Below are 19,300 nucleotides of genomic sequence, written 5' to 3' on the forward strand. Positions count from 1 at the left end.
CGTATTTTGTTATCACTCATGATGGTGGTACTTGAAGATCGAAGTATTTTTTAGGTGATACTTGGTCAAAAAAGTTTGAGAACTACCGACATAAACAATGTACAGCGGCATATTGAATAGGGCTTGCGGTAGGTCTGAAATTCCCTTTTTTGGCAGAAAATAACATTCAAGATACATTTTTAGCATGTTTTAAATTTGAAAGGCGCTCATTGTTATGCAACTTCATATATCGACATAATGACATACTGTAAGTGGCCTGTGAGTTCACATAAGGATTCCTACGAGTCCAACTTCAAAATTGTGCAGCAGTTGATCAAATTCTATATCTTAAACCACCATTTATGTTTTATGATCTTTTTCGAAGCACAAAAAAAAATTGCCTGTAAAATCATTATTATATATATTTTTTAACATTTATGATTAATGGGTTTAATTTTGACCACATTTTAAATGAACTACATGAATGAGAAGGGTCTTTCAGCTTTCCCCTTTAATATGTTTAACACCACTATCAAAGTGCCTCTGGTGTCGTCAGTATATTAAAATGTGTATCCTTCATTTGATACCATTTACTTCCCATTTTTAAAAAAAAAAATAATATTGTAATGATTTCATTTTGTCACAACACATTATTTGATAAAGCAAGTCATTTTGACCATGTATATTCTATTTTCACAATCATGTTGACTATTCAGGTGTCCCTGAAATTGCTGTCCACCCTGTCATGTTGGGGTAACTAACAAACTCTCTGATGTTTCCGGAATTTTGTCTTCCCTCAATTGAGGCTGAAACAGCAGATAGTAGCTGCAGAAAAAAGATTTGCATTCATTTTTTTGTAATGTTCCTCATGTCACGCTTATAAACATGTCCACTCTGTCATAGTGAAAAGTCAATTGATATAAAAACCTTTCCAAAATTCGAAATACTTTTGTTAAACTGTACACAGTCAGCTTGATAGCAAATCATGTTGCTAATTGAAGGTCCACCATGTGCACATTAACTCATTCACTGCCATTGACGGCTATAGACGTAAAAAAATTCATTTAAACTATTTCTATTAGTTAAAAAAAAATAATTCTACTTTAGCTAACAAGAGTATGAAAACCTAGAAAAAAATTATTGTTAATTTAGAACAGATATAAAATTTGTGATTAATCTATAGTTAACTAGTGAAGTCGTGATTAATTACATTTTAAAAAAAATGATCGCCTGACGGGCCTAATTTAAAAAATATATATTAAAAATAAGGGCAGCTTAATCAATAATTTTATATCTGTTATAAATGTACAATAAAAAAAATTCTAGGTTTTCATAAAAAATTTAATGAAATTAAAAAAATTAAAACTAATAGAAATAGTTTACATTTACATTTTTGACATCTATAGTCATCAATGGCAGTGAATGAGTTAAATGCTAACATTAGCCTAAAATGTCCACCCTGTCAGCAAGTTCACATATTTTGATGTTTATATGTACAATAGATTGTCTTTTTTTTTTTTTAATAGAAATGAAAATCAAGTGTGGTAGCTTGACAAATATACATTCCTAACAATTTAACATCCGCTAATACAATGAGCCTGATGAATTTCAATGAAAATTTGCTTTTTTTGGTCAAATTGGGAAGTCTCAAAGACAAAGAAGAGATGGTGATATCTGATGTTGACGCAATAAATACATTTTAATTAACCAGATCAGAAAAATGTCTACTTTATTTCAATGCAACGGGATTCATGACAATAGAAACGTGCTCAGTATGCTGGATTAAAATATGCCATAGTTTGCCCATGCCTTCTTTAAACATTGTGGAAACAAAAGCAGGACGTCGCTGCCTTGTTTAAATTTCAGTCATAAACCACATGTGGGCCTTAACACTAGAGGGTGGGATGTTTTTTTTTGGGGGGGGGGGGGGGGGGTTGTACCTTTGAAAATTCAATCAAGTGAAGGCCGTCTCCTGCTGGGTGACAGGGGGCTGAAGTTTCCATCGGGCTTGCTGTGCACCTAATGCAACCTTGGATTGTAATTGCGTCCCAGAAGGCTCTTCATTTACAGGCAACAAAACCCATGCATGAGCGACAAGACAAGAAAATGTCTCCTTCTCCGCACTGCAGCAGTTAATTAAAACAGCTCTTGATTCCTTGATGTTGTCTCAACAGTCTCACTTGTTCTCTTGCGGGTATTACATTTCGTGGCTGTTGGGCAAAAATCCTCGCATCTCCAAAATCACTACTTCTCAGGAAATCTAAAAAAAACAAAAAAAAACATCTCGCTTAAGTTAACATTATATATTGTTGTAACACCACAACATAAATTTGCTAATATATTAAAACAAGAATGAGGAAGTGGCAGCGTGTTACAATACATCATGTGTGCAGATAACATGAAAACAGGCTGTGGTTATTATAGTTAAGGAAAATAAAGAAAATAACGAAAGGTGACAAAACATTTTCGCAAATAAAAAAAGAGTATGAAAAAAAAAACAATAACTGAAACTACATTACACTAAAATTACACCTTTGCTGTAGTCATTCTCAATTATAGCCATACATAAGCTTTTAAGGTTAATTTTAAATATATTAATTTCACCTCACTATATTGATGTTCATTTGCTTCTTCCTTCCTCTTTCAATGTACAACTTAATTTTATTTTTCTTTCAGTTTGATCTGATTAGTTGTTCTTGTGCTATTTTGAACTGAAGAGTTATAATAACATTTAAAACAATTATATTTGTAATGCTCTGTACATTTCAAGAGTTTATTCATTCATTCACTGCATGTTGTGATGCTTCTTTGTAATCTATTAAACCACAGTAGCATTGTTATGCGCTGCTCTTGTTGCACTTCAAAAATACCCTTGTAAAAAACTAAAACTAATAATAAAGCTATTATAAAACTAACCAAAATAAAATATAAATAAAAAAATAAAAAAATATGAACTAAAAAAAAACTCAATAAAACCAATTGAATTTGAAAAACAAAAGTCATATTTTATCAATCTGAAGCAGAAAAATAGTATTTAATTGTGGAAAAATACAAAATTTACCATATTTGGACAAGCAGTGTGTGCACGTGCATGTACGTTCCTAATTCTTCCTTCAAATCATGTTGTGCGACATCTTGATTGGCGTGGCAGACGAGCCAATTGAAGAGGTGTGGCCTTCCGCCCTAATCCTCGGCTTTCTATCCCGGTCGCCCCCACAGGCCATCTTAATTCCCTCCATCATTACAGGGGGACTCCTTGCGGAGAGCTTTGGGAAAAGGTGACTGCTGACGATGTCATTCACACCGACTATTTCCAAATGTCAGCCCGTAAGCTCACGATTGGCTCATTACAGTTGGCGCAGTCCATTTGATCCTCGCTTTCGCCTGCCATTCTCAATCAAGTCCAGTGGGAGAATGGGAGGAGGCGGCCCCTCATAATCATGCTTATTTGCATGAGCGCAAGCGAGAGACAGTTAATCAGGGGACAACAAGGAAAGGCTGCCGGGAGAAAGACAACTTGAAGGAATGAGGAATGGCAAACGCGCCAGCATTTTTATTTTATTTATTTTTTTGCCTTGCTAGTTAAAAGGTATCAGTCGCGAGACATCAAGAAATGTCAGCGCATCACGCAGGCTTTTTGCTCAACAGTCTTCTGACCTGAAGATTTACATAGAGGCCCACACATGATCCACCACCCACATAGAGGCGAGCACTTCATCTAAAGCGCATCGGCGTCTTTTGCAGCTGAGGGGCTTCAACGGCAAATATCACTCATGTAGATGTGTGACATCTTGGCGGGGAACGGGGGGGGGGGGGGGGGGGAGGTTGACGGACTGAGGCTTTTTGGCTCCCTCTCTGATCTGCTTCACTCACTCACCTCCACGTCATCATCGCATGACAACAGCTAGAGTAACCATTTGACTTGATTGTGATCTTGCAATCATTTCACACATTTCTTAATTCATATTTTGGACAATGCTACACCTTTTTTTTCTTCCAGAAGGCAAGTTTCATTTGTTGCTATCTGGCGGAGTATTCGCATCTAAAAAATAACTACTTTTCAGGAAAAAAATTGCTTGAGTTGTCATCACTGCATCGTTCAAGTTGGTACAGTAGACCCCTGCAGGACTGGACTGGACATCTGGGGTAAAGGGCAGATGCCCGGTGGGCTGGCCTCTTTTGGGGCCGATGCAGTGATTTTTAAATATTATTTTCCTACATTTTACCCCAAGAGACTGGGCCACAATTTAGAGGGATTAGTCTGGTAATCCAGTTCGAATATAGATCACAAACTGAAAAATCATCAGGAAACATCAGTGGTAGAACTACATGTAAGGCAGGAGGGGCCGATGCACCCAAGTCAAAATGTCAGGGCCGATGCCCCTGGTATTTGCGGGGGGGGGGGGGACCAGGCCAGCATGTGACTTGCAGAAATATCCGTATAACTGATGCACATCCATTTGAGATGTTTTGAAAATAAAACATTCCAACAGTGCCCCCAAATACTTTTTTGTAGAGGAATTCCTTTTTTTGTTTTTGGTTGAAAACACATATTGATCGTTTATCGACATTTCCAGAAATGTTTTTGGGGGTTAATCCACCCCCCACCCCCCTTCTCCTTCAATATACAGTAGTTAGTCATTTGGAAATTACCTTTTAGGTAAATTTTACTCCCGGTTGCTATCCCCCAAAAAAGGGGGGAAATGGCTGAAAAAAATGGCTAAAATGGCTGATATGTCCAAGATGCAACTGTCATGATAACACCATTTCCCAAGCTTCGGTCCAGCCTCTTTTTATGGTTATGATTTAAGTTATGATTGGATAGTAGCAGTCAGTCAGCATGTACACTGTCCAACTCCTGATTGGTTTACTTTGACAATTGTAAGGGGGGTCCAAAGTTGAGCGTGAGTGAGAGGGTAGGATCACGCGAATAAAACCATTTTGAGTAAGCACGTGGGGGGCGGGGGGAATGAAAATTTGACTTTAATGCAAAATAACTTGAGTCTGCAAAAAACAAAACTTTTGCACCCACAAAACAAATTCTTGTAGGCTCAATACACATTTTTGTGCTCAAAATTTCACATTTTGTTCGCATGATTCTGGCACAATTCTAACATGATGACAGAGTGTGTTGCTGTGATGCCAGACAATGCATCAAATAAGGACAGGATTTAGCTAGCGGAGTGATTTCCGAGTACTAGCAGCAATAGACCAACCACTAGTAAAACCATTTATACTTCTTCTTGGTAAGCCATAAGCAACCACTTCCAAATATGGGCGAGCACTAGTGATGGCAAAATGAAGCTTCATGAAGCATTTGCGATATTTTTTGACTCCTCTAGATGGCACTCATGATTCAAAGATGCAATGCAAATGTAATCCATTTTCATTGTACTTGCCTTTATCTTTAAACCAAGAGCACCATCTAGAGGAGTCAAAAAATATCGCAAATGCTTCATGAAGCTTCATTTTGCCATCACTAGCGAGCACCATCCCTTCACGCAGCCTGTAGTGAACACCAAAAAAGCAAGTGCAGTGTGAAAAGGCCTTGAATCAGCAATGCTGATCTTGCATGTCAGACATTGTGAGACGCTTACGATAACTCAAACCACCTTGGATTATTAAAAATAGCAACATTTATTGTTCCATTTCACATCAATGATTGAAAGTCCGTCTGTTAATGTCCATGTTAAAAAAAAAAAAGACAAAAAGGCCAGTTCATCTGGATCACTGCAAGTTGAGTTTGCGCGTGTCACATTACCAACAACATACAAAAATGAATGTGGAAAACAACTTTTGAGTGTGAAAAGAACATTGTTGACGCTTAATCTGATGTGGAGGTGTTGCAAAGCTTTTTCATATTGCAGGGGGAAAAAGTAGGCAGGTAAACTGCGTGTGGCGATACAAGTGCGGCCACACTTGAGGCCCAAGTACATTGTGAATAGTACTTAAGTGTGTGGAGGAGCTCTTTATGACAACACGGGACGTGGTCAAAACAAGGGCTACAATCGACATCATTAGACAAATAAAGACATTTAAATGGATGTGCCGCCCTAATGCCCACAAGGACATGGTATTTTTTGTCTTTTTACAATTATTGTAGTCAATATACAGTAAGCTCATACTGTAGCCATCCTATATTTTTCACTGAAGAAGCTCTTTAAAAAAAAAAAAAAAAAACGGGCCTTGCCTTATACAAGTTCTCTCCCTAGTGGCCTATACATGAACTGCAGGTGTGTCTCCAAATGGCTGCGGCGTGCCCGCACCGTGGATGGCCCCTCCCAGTATATCCTTCACAATCCAAATCGGGAAGGGGTGCGTCGGGGTGTCATGGGGGCCTCTTCTCGTCTCCCCGGCGTGCATATTCTCAACGACCTAAAGCGGAGGAAAGACAGAAGTTATGTATTTGCACCTTGACCAATGAGCAAGAAGAGGAAGAGGTGCGAGGATGACTGCAAGAGTAGCCCGAGAAAGATACATGAGCGCGTGATGCCATCAGGGAGCGATGAGGGTGAAAGGAGGAGAGGATGAAGCCTCACTCTGAGAGTGTCATCCATCTTCTTTAATCACAGACGCTTGACAAGCTCACACACACACGAGCCTCTTCTCATGAGACTTTAATAGAATTCCACAGAACAAAAGCCATGAGGAGAACAAAAACATTTGTCACTAAAATGCATGTCATTGACATTGATTCCCACCCCCCTTCCCCCAAATTCAGTATGCTGCAACTACACAGCTAAATACTTGAAATGTATCCACCCATCCATTTTATTAGGGTCAAAGGTGAGCAGAAGCCTATCCCGGATGACTTTGGGTGAGACTGGACTGGTCAACAGCCAATCGCAACCGCTGCTATTTGAGAAAATTCATGAGTAATAGACTCCATCCCAAAAAGTGTTGTAATTCCCCATAAATGCCACAAGATAGCAGAGCAAAGCACTTTTTTTCCTTTTATTCACAGCTATGTTCTCACGAAATAACGCTCTTCCCCAAAGTTCAACATAGTTGCTTGCCACCATGAGACCACTAGATGGTGCCAAAGCAATATTCTTATATTGGACATGATTTTGGACCCATGTTCAATTAAGTGGTCCAAAAATGATTATTTACTGAGGACAAATTATGATTTTTTGTCATCTAGTTATGCCAACATACAGTGGCATGCTAAACTAATACTCTTCCATTACATGCTAGAAGGTACAATTCACCCGTTTATCCACATATTGTCATCCATAGAGCACAATAAGTCAAACAGGCGCAGATTTCACACTGAAGTGAAATTGTGAGCAAATTAAGATTGTCCTTATTTTATAATATCAGCCAATCTAAATAAATGCCATTTTAATGCAACTCATATACACCCCCCCCCACACACACACACACACACACACACACACACGTATACATACATATATGCAGATGTTTAAATATTAGGGTTGTAAGTCCATTTTTAATCGTAATTAATAGCATGATTTCCATAGCTATTGTACTTGCAATTAATTGGAAATTAATCACACATTTTATATCTGTTATAAAATGTACTTAAGGAATATTTTTTTTTCAAGTTTTTCATACTCTTAATTGACAAATACAAATATGGCTGCATCTATTATATAATATTATTAATAATAATATTTTTATATTATATTTGAAGTTAAGACATTCGCCGTTAAAATCCGGATGAAACATTGAGTCAATAGATTTGTGTTGACTGATTAGGTAATTTTTCTGCCACTGAGTGGCATTAGTGTTTCATGTTGGATGTTGGTGACAGGAACAGTACATTTTTCTTTTCAAATTCAGAGAAATTAGCATTTGGAACATGAAGCAACTCATGGACACCAGGCCATTTTGTTCATTGTAAACTAGTCACCAGTCCCCAAAAATATATATTATTATCACAATTGTTATTGCCAAATTGTGTTACAGTGACTCCATTGCACAATGTTGTATGTAAAATAAAGCATGAACAATAATGTCTTTACATCCACTGTATTTAATGCTTTTTTATATGCAATTTAAGGCCTTAATTTTAGCCTAATCTATTGAATGACTCAAATGGTGTGCGGTGGGATTGTTATTGTAAAAAAAATAATAATAATAATACATGTGCGTGGGCACAATGAATGTTAGGAAAGCAGTTTAAGGAACTCAACTCTCCACTACATACGCCCAGTTCTTCTGTAGTGGGCATGAGCACCCAAAACAAAAGGAGTGTGTCACTCAGCCAGTTGATGTGAAGTGTGCTGGTCAGCAGCAGTCGGATGGTGAAGAAGTACAAAGAATTAGGAGGTGGTCCCAATGAAGGCTATCGAGACCACAGCCATTATCACACATCCCACTTGCTACCTAAATCTCATTCTAATCCCTTTCCTCCAGTCTGATTATTTTTCCACAGATTTCACACCCACGTGCTCACACAAATGTAGATAAACCGGTGTTTTAATTAACAATAAAGTTAGTTTTTAAATCTGTCGTTAAAAGCGTATTTCTCTCTGTAAAAGCTCGGGAATGAGTGTGAAATTAATTTTGGGGTCTTATTTGAAAATGAAGGTTCCCCCGCTTTTCTGCGGCCCAATTTAAATTGCTGCAGTAATGGGGGTCAGCCAGGAGTCAATATTATTTCTTTTTGTCTCGTCTGCGGGGACCAGAGGTGAGAAAAGCTCATCATGAAGAGTGAGAGAGTTGGAGATGAGGAAGGGGCGGAGATACGGCCTGGCGCCAAGGTGGCTAAATGAAACGCTTCTATCTGTGCGCTGCATAAAGAATGGAGAGGTGAGTTGTTGCGAGGGAGCGAGGGGGGCACGCAAAAGCGCTGTTGAGGAGGAGGAAGCATCGGCCACTTACTTGACGTTGCCGGTGTTCTTCCTCTCATTTTCCTCGCGACGGCTTCGGAGCTGCTCCTCCGCAAACACCATCTCTTCCTCCATGTTGGTGATTTCCTCCTTGGCACGCCGACGGTTTTCCTGAAGGGGATGCATGCCAGATGAGGAACAATTGGGAGCATTGATAGGGGTGGGGGGTACACGATGGTCAATGTAGTAAATAATTGAGCAAATGTATAAATAAATTAGGGGTGTTAAAATTGATGTGTTAATTTTGAGTTAATTTAAAGTTCCTTTAACGCCAGTCATTTTTTAACGCACGATTAATGATCGCCCCGTACTTGGAAAGCCTGTACTGGGGGAATTTCAGTCACATGTACACGTCAAAATTTAGCAGCAATAAATGTAATAATAATGCATATATTTGTGGAGACTGGGCTCAAGTTGTATTTTACAATTTTAAAAATGTGCAGAATTTCACAAGTTACTTCATGTTAAAAATGAGATAGCTCCTAATATGAGAAGAAAAATGCACTGAGCTGTCAGTCTTAAAAATGCAATTATGCCATCTAGTGGCAGAAAATGACCTCAACACAAATCAATATCAACCCTTTTTTTTTTTACAGTACATCTTTTTAATTTTAACTTAATTTTATGAATTTTTATGAAATGACTGTATCAATGACTAAAAGATGCAGCCATATTACTATTAGTTTAATATTTTTCCCACTTTTATGTTAACAAGAGTATGAAAACTTGTATTGTACATTTAGAACAGACATAAATATTGTGATCAATTATTAGTTCATTATTGAAGCCATGGGATTAATTACGATTACAAATTTTAAACACCTGACACCCCTAAAATAAATATAAATAATATAGGTATAATAAATAAGTAAATATAATTTGAGGTTTTGAAAATGAAGATTTTTGAAGCAATTTACACTATAGATCAGGGTTCGAAGTCCAGAGCCCTGCAAGTTTCCGCCTACCAACACACCTGATACTAAAGATCAGGATCGTTATCAGGCATGCTGATGAGCTGATTATATGAATCAGGTGTGCTAGTGGGCGGAAACATCTAAAACCAGCAGTACTCTGGACCTCGAGGATTGGAATTTGTGAACCCTGCCATATATGAACTTGAAAGTGGCTAGCGCAAACACACGTTTGACAAATCAGAGGCAGCTACAAAACCTCACCTGTCTGCTTCTCCCAGCGTGTTTGATGCTATAAAACATGGGCCCCAGTTCGGCCAGCCACTCGCCATCCACTGCAGTTACACACTGCATGTACTCCTACAAGACAAAACAAGGAGTAAAAAAAAAAAAACATCAGTGATGAGAAAGGCTTTTCATCCATGTCGGTGGTGGTTGTGTCGTTCCGAGGTTTCACCTTGGTAGTCATGACAAGCTCATGGTAGATGATGTAGTCGGGAGTGTATCCCATACCGAACAGGGAGCTGGTCGGGTGAAGGTGACACGGCATGCCTGTCCTCACGTTCACATATTCACCAATGCCCTGGGAGCAAATATGCCTTTGATTAATAATGTGCAAAGTTTTCAACTCCCTCAGACCTTAAAGCTTTTCATTACATGTTTTATCACCATCGTTATGTGGCTGTAAACGTGCCACTACTCCGTACATGTGACATACTACCTCTGGAGCAAACAAGAGCAATACCTTGAGCTTGGCAGCCTGGTGGAAGTAAGCGGCACAGATGCACTTCCTGATGATGTCCCAGTCTGAACCGCACGACATTAAGTTCATCCTCTGCTGCACCATGATGTCTTTTAACTGAGAGCGCACCTCACGCACCTGGCACACCACATCATATGTTCACTTTAGCATACTTCACATAATTGTTCTGTCAACCTTATACAAAACAACTGACATGTTCATCTAGCCTTAGAGGCTATAGTGGCGCTTCTTTTGGAGGAAGTAGCTCAATAAACACTCAATTAAAACGTCAGCTCTTAATACAAATCTTCCAAACAAATAGCACATCATGTTAGCATGTGAGGTCATGGTGCATCCATTAACCTTGCGCATGGCCTTGGTGTGAATGAAGTGATCGTTGCACCAAATGCTGGAGTAATTGTTGTTTTTCCACTGCGTGTAGACGTTAAGGTAGGTCAGGTGGTCACTCTCCGGCACGGAGAACTTCTCCCTGACCTGGTCGCTCTCCTCCTCACGGCCCTGCAGATACACAAACACACGCAACATATTTATATATTATTAAGTAGTCTCTTATGTGTGTTTAAATTGTATTAAATTACAATAAAGTCCAGCATTCAAAAACAATATAATCACTATAAAAGACAAAACAATATCGAAACAAGATCGAAATGCTGGATGAATGTCACAAATATGCGTCCCAATCATTTGAAAGAATGAGGATGACATCAGCGCAATTCATCAAGTACAAAAATCCGTTATTTTAAAAAGTTTGGGATCAGAAATATATATCAAATATAATACTAGCAAAACTTCTCAGGCAATTTTACCTAATAGATTTGTTAACAAGCCAACACTTTAAATTGGTGAATAATGAGTAAAAAAGAGAAGATGACGTGCAGACAGAGCAATAATATCGATTTGTGCAAAAATATCAAACGTCAAACCTTGGGTCTGTAAAAGATGGCCGGCACAGACAGCATGGAAACGATGATGAGGATGTCGGCACTGCAGCCCATGTCGCAGGACACAATTAGCATCTTGGACAACGCCGGATCGAGGGGAAATTCCACCATCATTCGGCCTGTTGGCGTCAAAGAACCTGAAAGCACAAGTGATTATGTCATACGTAAAGAATAATTAAGTGTGTCACGTGTGAGCATGTATAAGAAGTTGATTTATAAGCTTCTTTTCCATCAAACGCTGGCTAGCATGAGGAGAAGCCAGCATAAAGACACATATTTTTCTGTCAGTGTACAAGAAGGGGATGAACTACTGACAGTTAAGAATACTCGAGGGTAGGGAGAAGGAGCAAGATCAAAAAACGTTGCCAGCTCTTGATTTGAATGATTAGACGACAGCGTCTAAGAAGCTTACACTGAGGGAGAAGCAGGGCAGCCGGTTTAGGGCAGGTAAGACTTAATCAGAGATAATCTGCTGTTAACACACCATACAGGGAATCATCAAAAGTCCCTTCTTATCCCCAAATCCTTAAATCCTTGGAATGCGGTTGAGGATGAGATAGAAGTGAGGCTCGACTGGTTGAATCAAACATTGGATCGGTTACCAGGCAATTAATAGCTCATCCAGCAAAGCATGATAAAATGTATAGTACAGTTACAAATCTTCATTTTGTTCTCAAAAACACATCTAAAAATGTAAATTAAGACATTCTTAAATTGTCAAAACACCTTAAGGACAGACGGACAGGACACAAATTGGAAAAAGGAAGGGGATTCAATGCAGTATTTGAGGAACGTATTTGTTGGAAGTAATCTGGAAAGTCACCACTAGATGCCACTAAATCTCTTCACCTTTTTTCAATTAAACCTAGGCAATTACAACCCCTTTCACGCACCAGTGTTATCGAGCGCTCCCAGGATCCAAAGCTGGTACATGGAGTTGAGCATATTGTCTTCGGGGGGCGGGTCCATAAAGTGGAAAAGGAGTAAATCCTGAACACCCAGCGACTTCAGCAACAGAACCACATTGGCCAGGTTGGTCCTCTGAATCTCTGGTATGGTGGTGGTCAGCATCTCATTCTTATAAGCACTCTGAGTGTAGAGCCTGAGTGGAAACACAGGGTTGAATATATGATTAACAAATCCAAATCACAACTTTTCAGTGCGGACAAAACAAATAGAATACCTGTAACACTGCCCTGGTCCTGTACGACCTGCTCTACCCGAACGCTGGTTCGCATTTGCCTGGCTGATGGGATATACTTGCAGGGCATCCATTCCAATGCGAGGATTGAACACCTGCTCATAGATGCGTAAAACAACTTATAACAAGCCTTATTACATGGGAGGAATACTGCTCGAAGAGTATGGTTACCTTAAGTTTGCAGTATCCAGCATCCACAACAAACATGATACCATCCACAGTGAGGGAAGTCTCTGCTATGTTCGTAGCAACGATACATTTCCGAACACCATCTGGGGCCTGAGAGAGTGAAGAAAAACAACCATGTTTAATCACTAGTCTCCATTGCACCAACACATAAGGAAAAATGAAAAGAAACCTTCTGGAAAATTTTGGCCTGCAGGTCAGAGGGCAGCTGGGAGTAAATGGGTAGCACAGCCAGAGCAGGAGCATTGTCCAACTCTTCCAGTCGCTCCACGATCTGATCTGATGTTACCTACGACGACAACAGATACACTTTATATAAATCTGAAGGATTATTATTATCCATCACAACTTCCAATTAGTGGCCACAATATTAGATACACCTGATCCAATACAGGTGTATGGAAAATTCTGCCTTTACAAAGTGTAGTTTTTCATTCCAGAGTTACATATTAATCTAACAACATGATTGTTGTTCCTTACATGATTTACTATTTTCTTGAGATGGAGCATTTTGGGGTTTTCATTAGCTGTAATTTAGCTATCATCATCAAAATTATGACAAAAACAATCCTGAAATATTCCACTCTGTGTGCAGCAAATCTATATAAAATTCCCTTTTTGATCTGAACTATTGAAATAAATAGTTATCCACAATATTGTAATCCGTTTTTTGAGATGCACTTATATATACATAGTTGCCTTGTCTGTCACCTCAATATCCTCCTGACCCGGCATGAAGATGAGGACGTCTCCAATCAAGCCACTGAGGTGGATCTGCAGGGCCTGTTTCACTGCTGCCTCCACGTAGTCTTCCTGAGGAGTCTAAACAGCACAATATATATATATTTTTTTTTTTATCACAAAAACCATGACAATCAATCTTCAATGTACATTTTATAGAACAAAGGCAAAACTCAAAACCATACATACCTTGCTAAATAAAATGTCCACTGGAAATGTTCGTCCTGGAATGTGGAATATAGGTACGTTGCCGAAAAATGCTGCAAATTTGTCCGAGTCCATTGTTGCTGATGTAACAATGAGCTTCAAGTCTGTGCGACGAGAAACAACCTGGTAGAAAGGAGAAAAGAAAAGAGAAAAGAAATGAATCATGACTTCCTCATGTGTTGAAAACCAAGCAATCGTGGCAAAAGGGAACGAACCTCGCGGAGCAGACCAAACAGCACATCAGTGTTCAATGAGCGTTCGTGAGCCTCGTCCATGATGACGGCACTGTAGTGGTCCAGGTCCGACTCCCTCAGTGACTCTCTGAGCAGGATACCGTCCGTCATGTACTTGATCATCGTTTTCTCACATGTGCAGTCCTCAAAACGAATTGCGTAGCCCACCTGCGGGACACAAAAGAATCATTTTTGAGTTTCAATCTGCGAGAACACAATTCCAAAATACATCCATAAATGCATTTAGAGGATTCATTGTCATATTCCTAATACTATGTATTATTTATATACAGTTTCTAATTGCAGCATGGAGTTTGGCCCACCCTTCCCCTCCCCAGCTCATGAAGTGCAGCACCGTTTGCGCGAGCCGTGCACGCTTAGAACTCTTTGCATGCCAGCATGTATGTGACCTCGTTCTCTCTGTGGCGTGCAACTCAAAATATACAAAAGAGTGCAAGATGAATTATTATTTTTTTTTTATGACAAATTAAAAAACCTTGCGTATTTCTGGCTTATTCCACTATGTGGCAGTGTTCTCTTGCTTATGAAACATTAAATGTCCTTCTCCATACTGCATTTCCTCATTATCCCTATTCCCGTAGTGGGTGAGCTATTTGGGGGGGGGGGGGGGGGGGGTCGCAGCTGACCTTGAGTGAGAGTCCATGTTATCTGAAGCAACTCCACTTATCAAAGTTAATATTGGTGGTGGTGGGGGGGATATGTCAGGCGTGGTCTTTCTATCCACACCTCAAAGTCAACAAGGCGTACACATCACATAAATGCCATCTAGTTAGGCTAGTTTGCCATCACCTCTTCTCCTAGGTTGGTGCCTATCTCCTCGCTGACCCTCTTGGCCACACTCATGGCGGCCACTCTGCGGGGCTGAGTACAGCCCACCATGCCGTAGCTGGTGTAGCCATCCTCGTGGAGGTACTGCGTCAGCTGAGTGGTTTTCCCACTACCTGTTTCGCCAACAACAATCACAATGCTGTTGTCCCTGTGGGGGTCAGAAAGACATATTGGTCATATAACTTCAGTAGAAGAACTGAACCAATGAATAAAGTGTCTTTGAATGCGTGTGTACCTTATGATGTTAAGAAGCTGCTGCCTCACAGCAAAGATAGGCAGGTACTGTCTCTGCTCCAGAAAGCTTTTCTTCTTGGCAAAGTCACTGCTGGCAACGCTCTTTTCTTTCATGTGATCTGCGAACTTTTGCTCCGCTCTATAAAATCAAGCAAAAAGAAGATCTCATTGAAATGAATACAACTGGTTGAATAAAATGGAGATTACGCTTCTGCAAGTAAGACATGGTCTCTGCATTATGGAAGGCCAAAAAGACCCACTTGTAGTCTACTTTGCCATCCTCGCCAACCTTTTGGCCTCCAGCATCGTCTTCTTTCTTCCGGATGCCCATGATGTCCCCCAGCTTAGTGCCGGCCAGTTCCCAATGTTTGTGCTGTGCCTGAAAGCATATTTAAGTATTGTGACGCAGATTAAAACATCTTCTCACACACATCATCATCTTCATTATAATAAATAAGCAACCAATATAATAATGACCGCATTCTAGCCTTAAAATCTTTGTTAGCACGCTACCTTTTTGCGTTCTTTCTGCTCACGGTGTTTACGAACAAGCTGACTGCCCTTGCGGGAGATGATGGCCATGTCCGAGGTGGCGTCTTTCACAGGGATGATAGGTTCTGGCTGTGATGACAACGCAAACACGTTGAAGCTAAAACGTTTCAATAACTAGCTCGTTTTCATGTTGTGAAGCTAAGCCAATCTTGCTTTACCTGTTTGGTGAACACTATTCTTCCATCCAGGAAGGGAGGGACCAAATTGTGAACCAGCAAGTGAACCTTCGTAGCATTGTCCTCCTCAAAGTCTTCGTCCACCTCCAACCTCTGCACCACGCCACTTGTCAACATTCGGTTGGTCTCCCATCGCTCATTGTCCTATGAACAGGGAAACATCATCTGTTAGCAAGACATAGCTAAATACACACACGCACAATTCACGAGCGTTAATAAACCTCATTGATTTGACGTTTCTGGGCGGATATTCGTTTCTGTGTCTGCTTCTGAAGAATCTGCTCTCTCTTCTTGACATATTCCTCAGATGTAGTAGTGAAAGGATTGTGGAACTCGTCATAGCCTTCGTCCATCATGTACCAGTCTCTGTCAGCTTGCTGCAAAAAGTGGATGAATCAGAATTACAGATAGAAATAGAAATATATAGATCAGGGATGCACTGATACTGTACGGCTGTACTCATACTCAAAAAAATGCTGTGATGCTACGACAGCAATATCACAAGCCAGACAGCCGTGTGGCAATGGTTTGATGATGCATCACTTCAGTCTTGAAGTTTTATTTTATTTCGCTTTGTTTTAGAACTAAAATACCTTGTGTTAGAGGTTAAGGCAATATTGTTAGAAAACATAGATCTGATGGATGTTAAAATGTTAGTAATGACATGTTACTCTAAAAAGTGTTATAAGTGAGACTTACGACATGTTCAAGAAATGTTTGTGTTTTTGAAAAATGTTATTTGACTATAATGAAGCACATTTTCACCAAAATGGAAAGACAAAATGACATTACCAGGAATATATGGCATTATACTTGGTGTTGTTGCGTACTTAAAAAGGTACTCATAAAGTGGTCTCAGGGCATCCCTAATAATGATAATGTCAATAAACCAACCTTCTGATCTTCTTCCCACTGCTCTTTTTCATCCTCGTTGTCAAATGAAATTCCAGTCCCACCGTCCTTTTTACCTACAATAATCAAAGTAAGGTATTGTTAAAGAAAATTGGTTTGGAAGACACATTTACCATAATATTGCATTTTCAATCTATTAACAATATTGGGGCATGAACATTTGTTACCTTTTCCTTGGGATAAACGAGGTGTGGAACCTAAATGCTTCCTGTCATTGGCCCACTCGTTGTACTTGTAGGATGGGGTGGGGAGGGGCGTGTCGTCAGCGTAACGACCTCTAACTGACCTGGAGTCACAGCAGCGATGACAATGCAAAAGATTTAGGCATCATGTGATAATAATCCTAACCCAAGTGTTAAAATGTTACAAGATGTATCATGACCACCACATCAAATATATATTTAAGAGAGTACTTGCTAAAGTCATTGTATATTTCAAATTAATTGTTCACCTGTCTCTTCTCTCGCTCTCACGGCCAGTGTGCCGACTCCGGTCCGATTCTTTTGCAGAGGGCGCAGGGGAGGGAGACTCCCAGTGGGAATGCCGTGAACTAGCATAACCACTGTCGTCTTCTTCCCAGTTGGAGCGAGAAGGTGTAGAACCATCTGTTTAAAAAAAATATTCATTTGTTTTTAGTATGTAGTTCATAATGAGGAGGCTCATCATTTTAGTCATTTGAGGCTTGTGAATGGAATTTATAAGCCAGTAAATGTATACTCAAAATTGCATGGCATATTGCATTTTTCTATTGTGTCAAAAAATACACCAGTATTATTGTTGACAGTGCGATACAGAACAGCCAAATGGACTTCAAGGTCAAATGAATGCTCATGTACTGTAGCTTTCCATAATCATATGTATTCTACAATTTTGCACACATCTACTGTGAAAAAAGAAAAAGAAAAAACCTCTTGGACGCTGTTGTGGCGTTAGTGGTTCATCCCGCCTGCTACCCCGACTGATGCGATCCGACCAGCCATCTCTCTGTGAGCGCTCGCTGCGATGCGAACGCTCCGAGCGGCTGCTGGAGCTGTCCACTCGGACATCTCGGAAGAATAAGGAATGTTAGCATCACAGCTGAAAGCTGAGAATCAGCTACAAAAACAATACAACATCTCTTTGTAATCACCTCTTTCACTCCGTCGATCTCTGCCCTTATCTTTATCTCGGTTCTTGTCATCCTTGGAGGAGATGTAGACGCCTTGCTCACGTCTGTCTTTTTCTCTCTGCTCGTGTCGGCGACGGAACTCCTCGCTGACTCCTCCGGGACTGGAGGGTGTCTCTGAGCCACTGGAACGGTACTTCCTGCTGGCGTGGAGAAAATAAAAAGATTACAGATACACTTATCTACAGGTTGCACATTCGATGTTCAAAGTTTTCCAAAATATTATTTTGTATATTTCAGATTCAGATTCACTTCAAATTCTCACAAGAATATCCATGTTTTACAAGGTGACTATTTCCTTCATTAAAAATTATGCAAATCCATGAGACAAAGGGTCTCATGTTTAACTATGCCAGTATGTGCTGTGTGCACTTACTTCTCTTTTTTATCCTGTCCATTCTTCTCATCATCTTCATCATCATCATCATCATCATCATCAGAGCCTGAATCACTTTTGCTCTCTTCCCAGTCCTTGTATGAGGAGACCCTGGATTTTTTTCTGGCTCCGTCATCGCCACTTGCGTCACTTTGTTCCTTATTCTCTCGCTCTTTCCTTTTCTGGGCCGCCAGCAGATCCAAGCCCAACAGAGAGGTGCGTGGAGTAGGAGCACGGAAAACATGATGCTCTGCAGCGGCGCTCTTCTTTTTGACTATCAGTCCTCCAACTTGGACATTTGAATCAGTCCCCTCCAATCTATGCATTGAATCATCGTCATCCATTATCTGCGAGGGAAATGTATATGTTTATAAAAGGTATTGCGTACGGTGTAGTCGACGTTAAATTATATATGACATTTTAATTTATACATATAATAACAGCGGTCCAACATGAAACTTAACTTACCAAAACGTGGCGAATGCCTGCTAGCTGGTTAGCTACCTGCCGTGACAGGGAAGAACGTCAAATACTCAAAGCGTGCTTCTTTGCGGCTGAATTCATGTAACTCGCACATAAAATTAGAGGGGGGAACTGGGGTTGTTTAAAAAAAATCCACAAACATGCGTGGTGGTTGCGAGATCAACAATTATTTTGACAGCACGTTCATCAACCGAACGTAACTGTTTACAGACAAGGGAGCCGCCATTGCTATCCTTTCTTCTTCTGCTGCTACAATGTGGGCAGCCTGCGCACGTTTAGTACATTGCTGCCCCTCAGCTGATTTAGTTATCACCCAGTGCTTCGCTCTGAAGTTCTTTAACACTCTTTTGAAGCTCTATGGCCCAATTAATTCAAGGATAATAATAATAATAATAATAATAATAATAATAATAATAATAATAATAATAATAATAATAATAATAATAATAATAATAATAATAATAATAATAATAATAATCTATGCTATGTAACATCGTGATCACAGCGTGCATGACGTCGCTCACATTTGCGAC

General features: G+C 39.9%; 1 protein-coding gene across 3 annotated transcripts; it reads right to left on the reverse strand.

The window, feature by feature from the left end:
- Window positions 1-1,977: 1,977 nt before the first annotated feature.
- dhx38 (DEAH (Asp-Glu-Ala-His) box polypeptide 38) lies at window positions 1,978-19,022 on the reverse strand. 3 transcript variants are annotated; one of them, XR_015094399.1, is made up of 28 exons: window positions 18,753-19,022; window positions 18,285-18,631; window positions 17,873-18,051; window positions 17,652-17,789; window positions 17,195-17,348; window positions 16,911-17,029; window positions 16,726-16,799; window positions 16,053-16,208; window positions 15,814-15,975; window positions 15,617-15,724; window positions 15,364-15,482; window positions 15,105-15,242; window positions 14,831-15,017; window positions 14,003-14,188; window positions 13,770-13,910; window positions 13,551-13,661; window positions 13,012-13,128; window positions 12,825-12,932; window positions 12,636-12,748; window positions 12,346-12,554; window positions 11,435-11,589; window positions 10,854-11,009; window positions 10,494-10,628; window positions 10,206-10,331; window positions 10,013-10,108; window positions 8,830-8,948; window positions 6,170-6,354; window positions 1,978-2,239 (listed from the first exon to the last, which is right to left on the reverse strand). XR_015094399.1 is itself a non-coding variant. In XM_086071741.1 (27 exons), the coding sequence occupies exons 2-27, from the start codon at window positions 18,626-18,628 to the stop codon at window positions 6,273-6,275; spliced, it is 3,729 nt and encodes a 1,242-aa protein (XP_085927867.1). In that variant the 5' UTR covers window positions 18,629-18,631; window positions 18,753-19,022; the 3' UTR covers window positions 5,593-6,272. The 3 variants fall into 3 exon arrangements, 2 of the variants coding, with proteins under 2 accessions (XP_085927867.1, XP_085927866.1); XM_086071741.1 differs by lacking the exon at window positions 1,978-2,239 and having other exon boundaries at window positions 5,593-6,354; window positions 17,873-18,048; XM_086071740.1 differs by lacking the exon at window positions 1,978-2,239 and having other exon boundaries at window positions 5,593-6,354.
- Window positions 19,023-19,300: the final 278 nt, after the last annotated feature.

The sequence above is a fragment of the Leptonotus elevatus genome, chromosome 3 (assembly GCF_054856555.1).
Source record: "Leptonotus elevatus isolate MCC_2025b chromosome 3, RoL_Lele_1.0, whole genome shotgun sequence".
NCBI classification, from domain to species: Eukaryota; Metazoa; Chordata; class Actinopteri; order Syngnathiformes; family Syngnathidae; genus Leptonotus; species Leptonotus elevatus.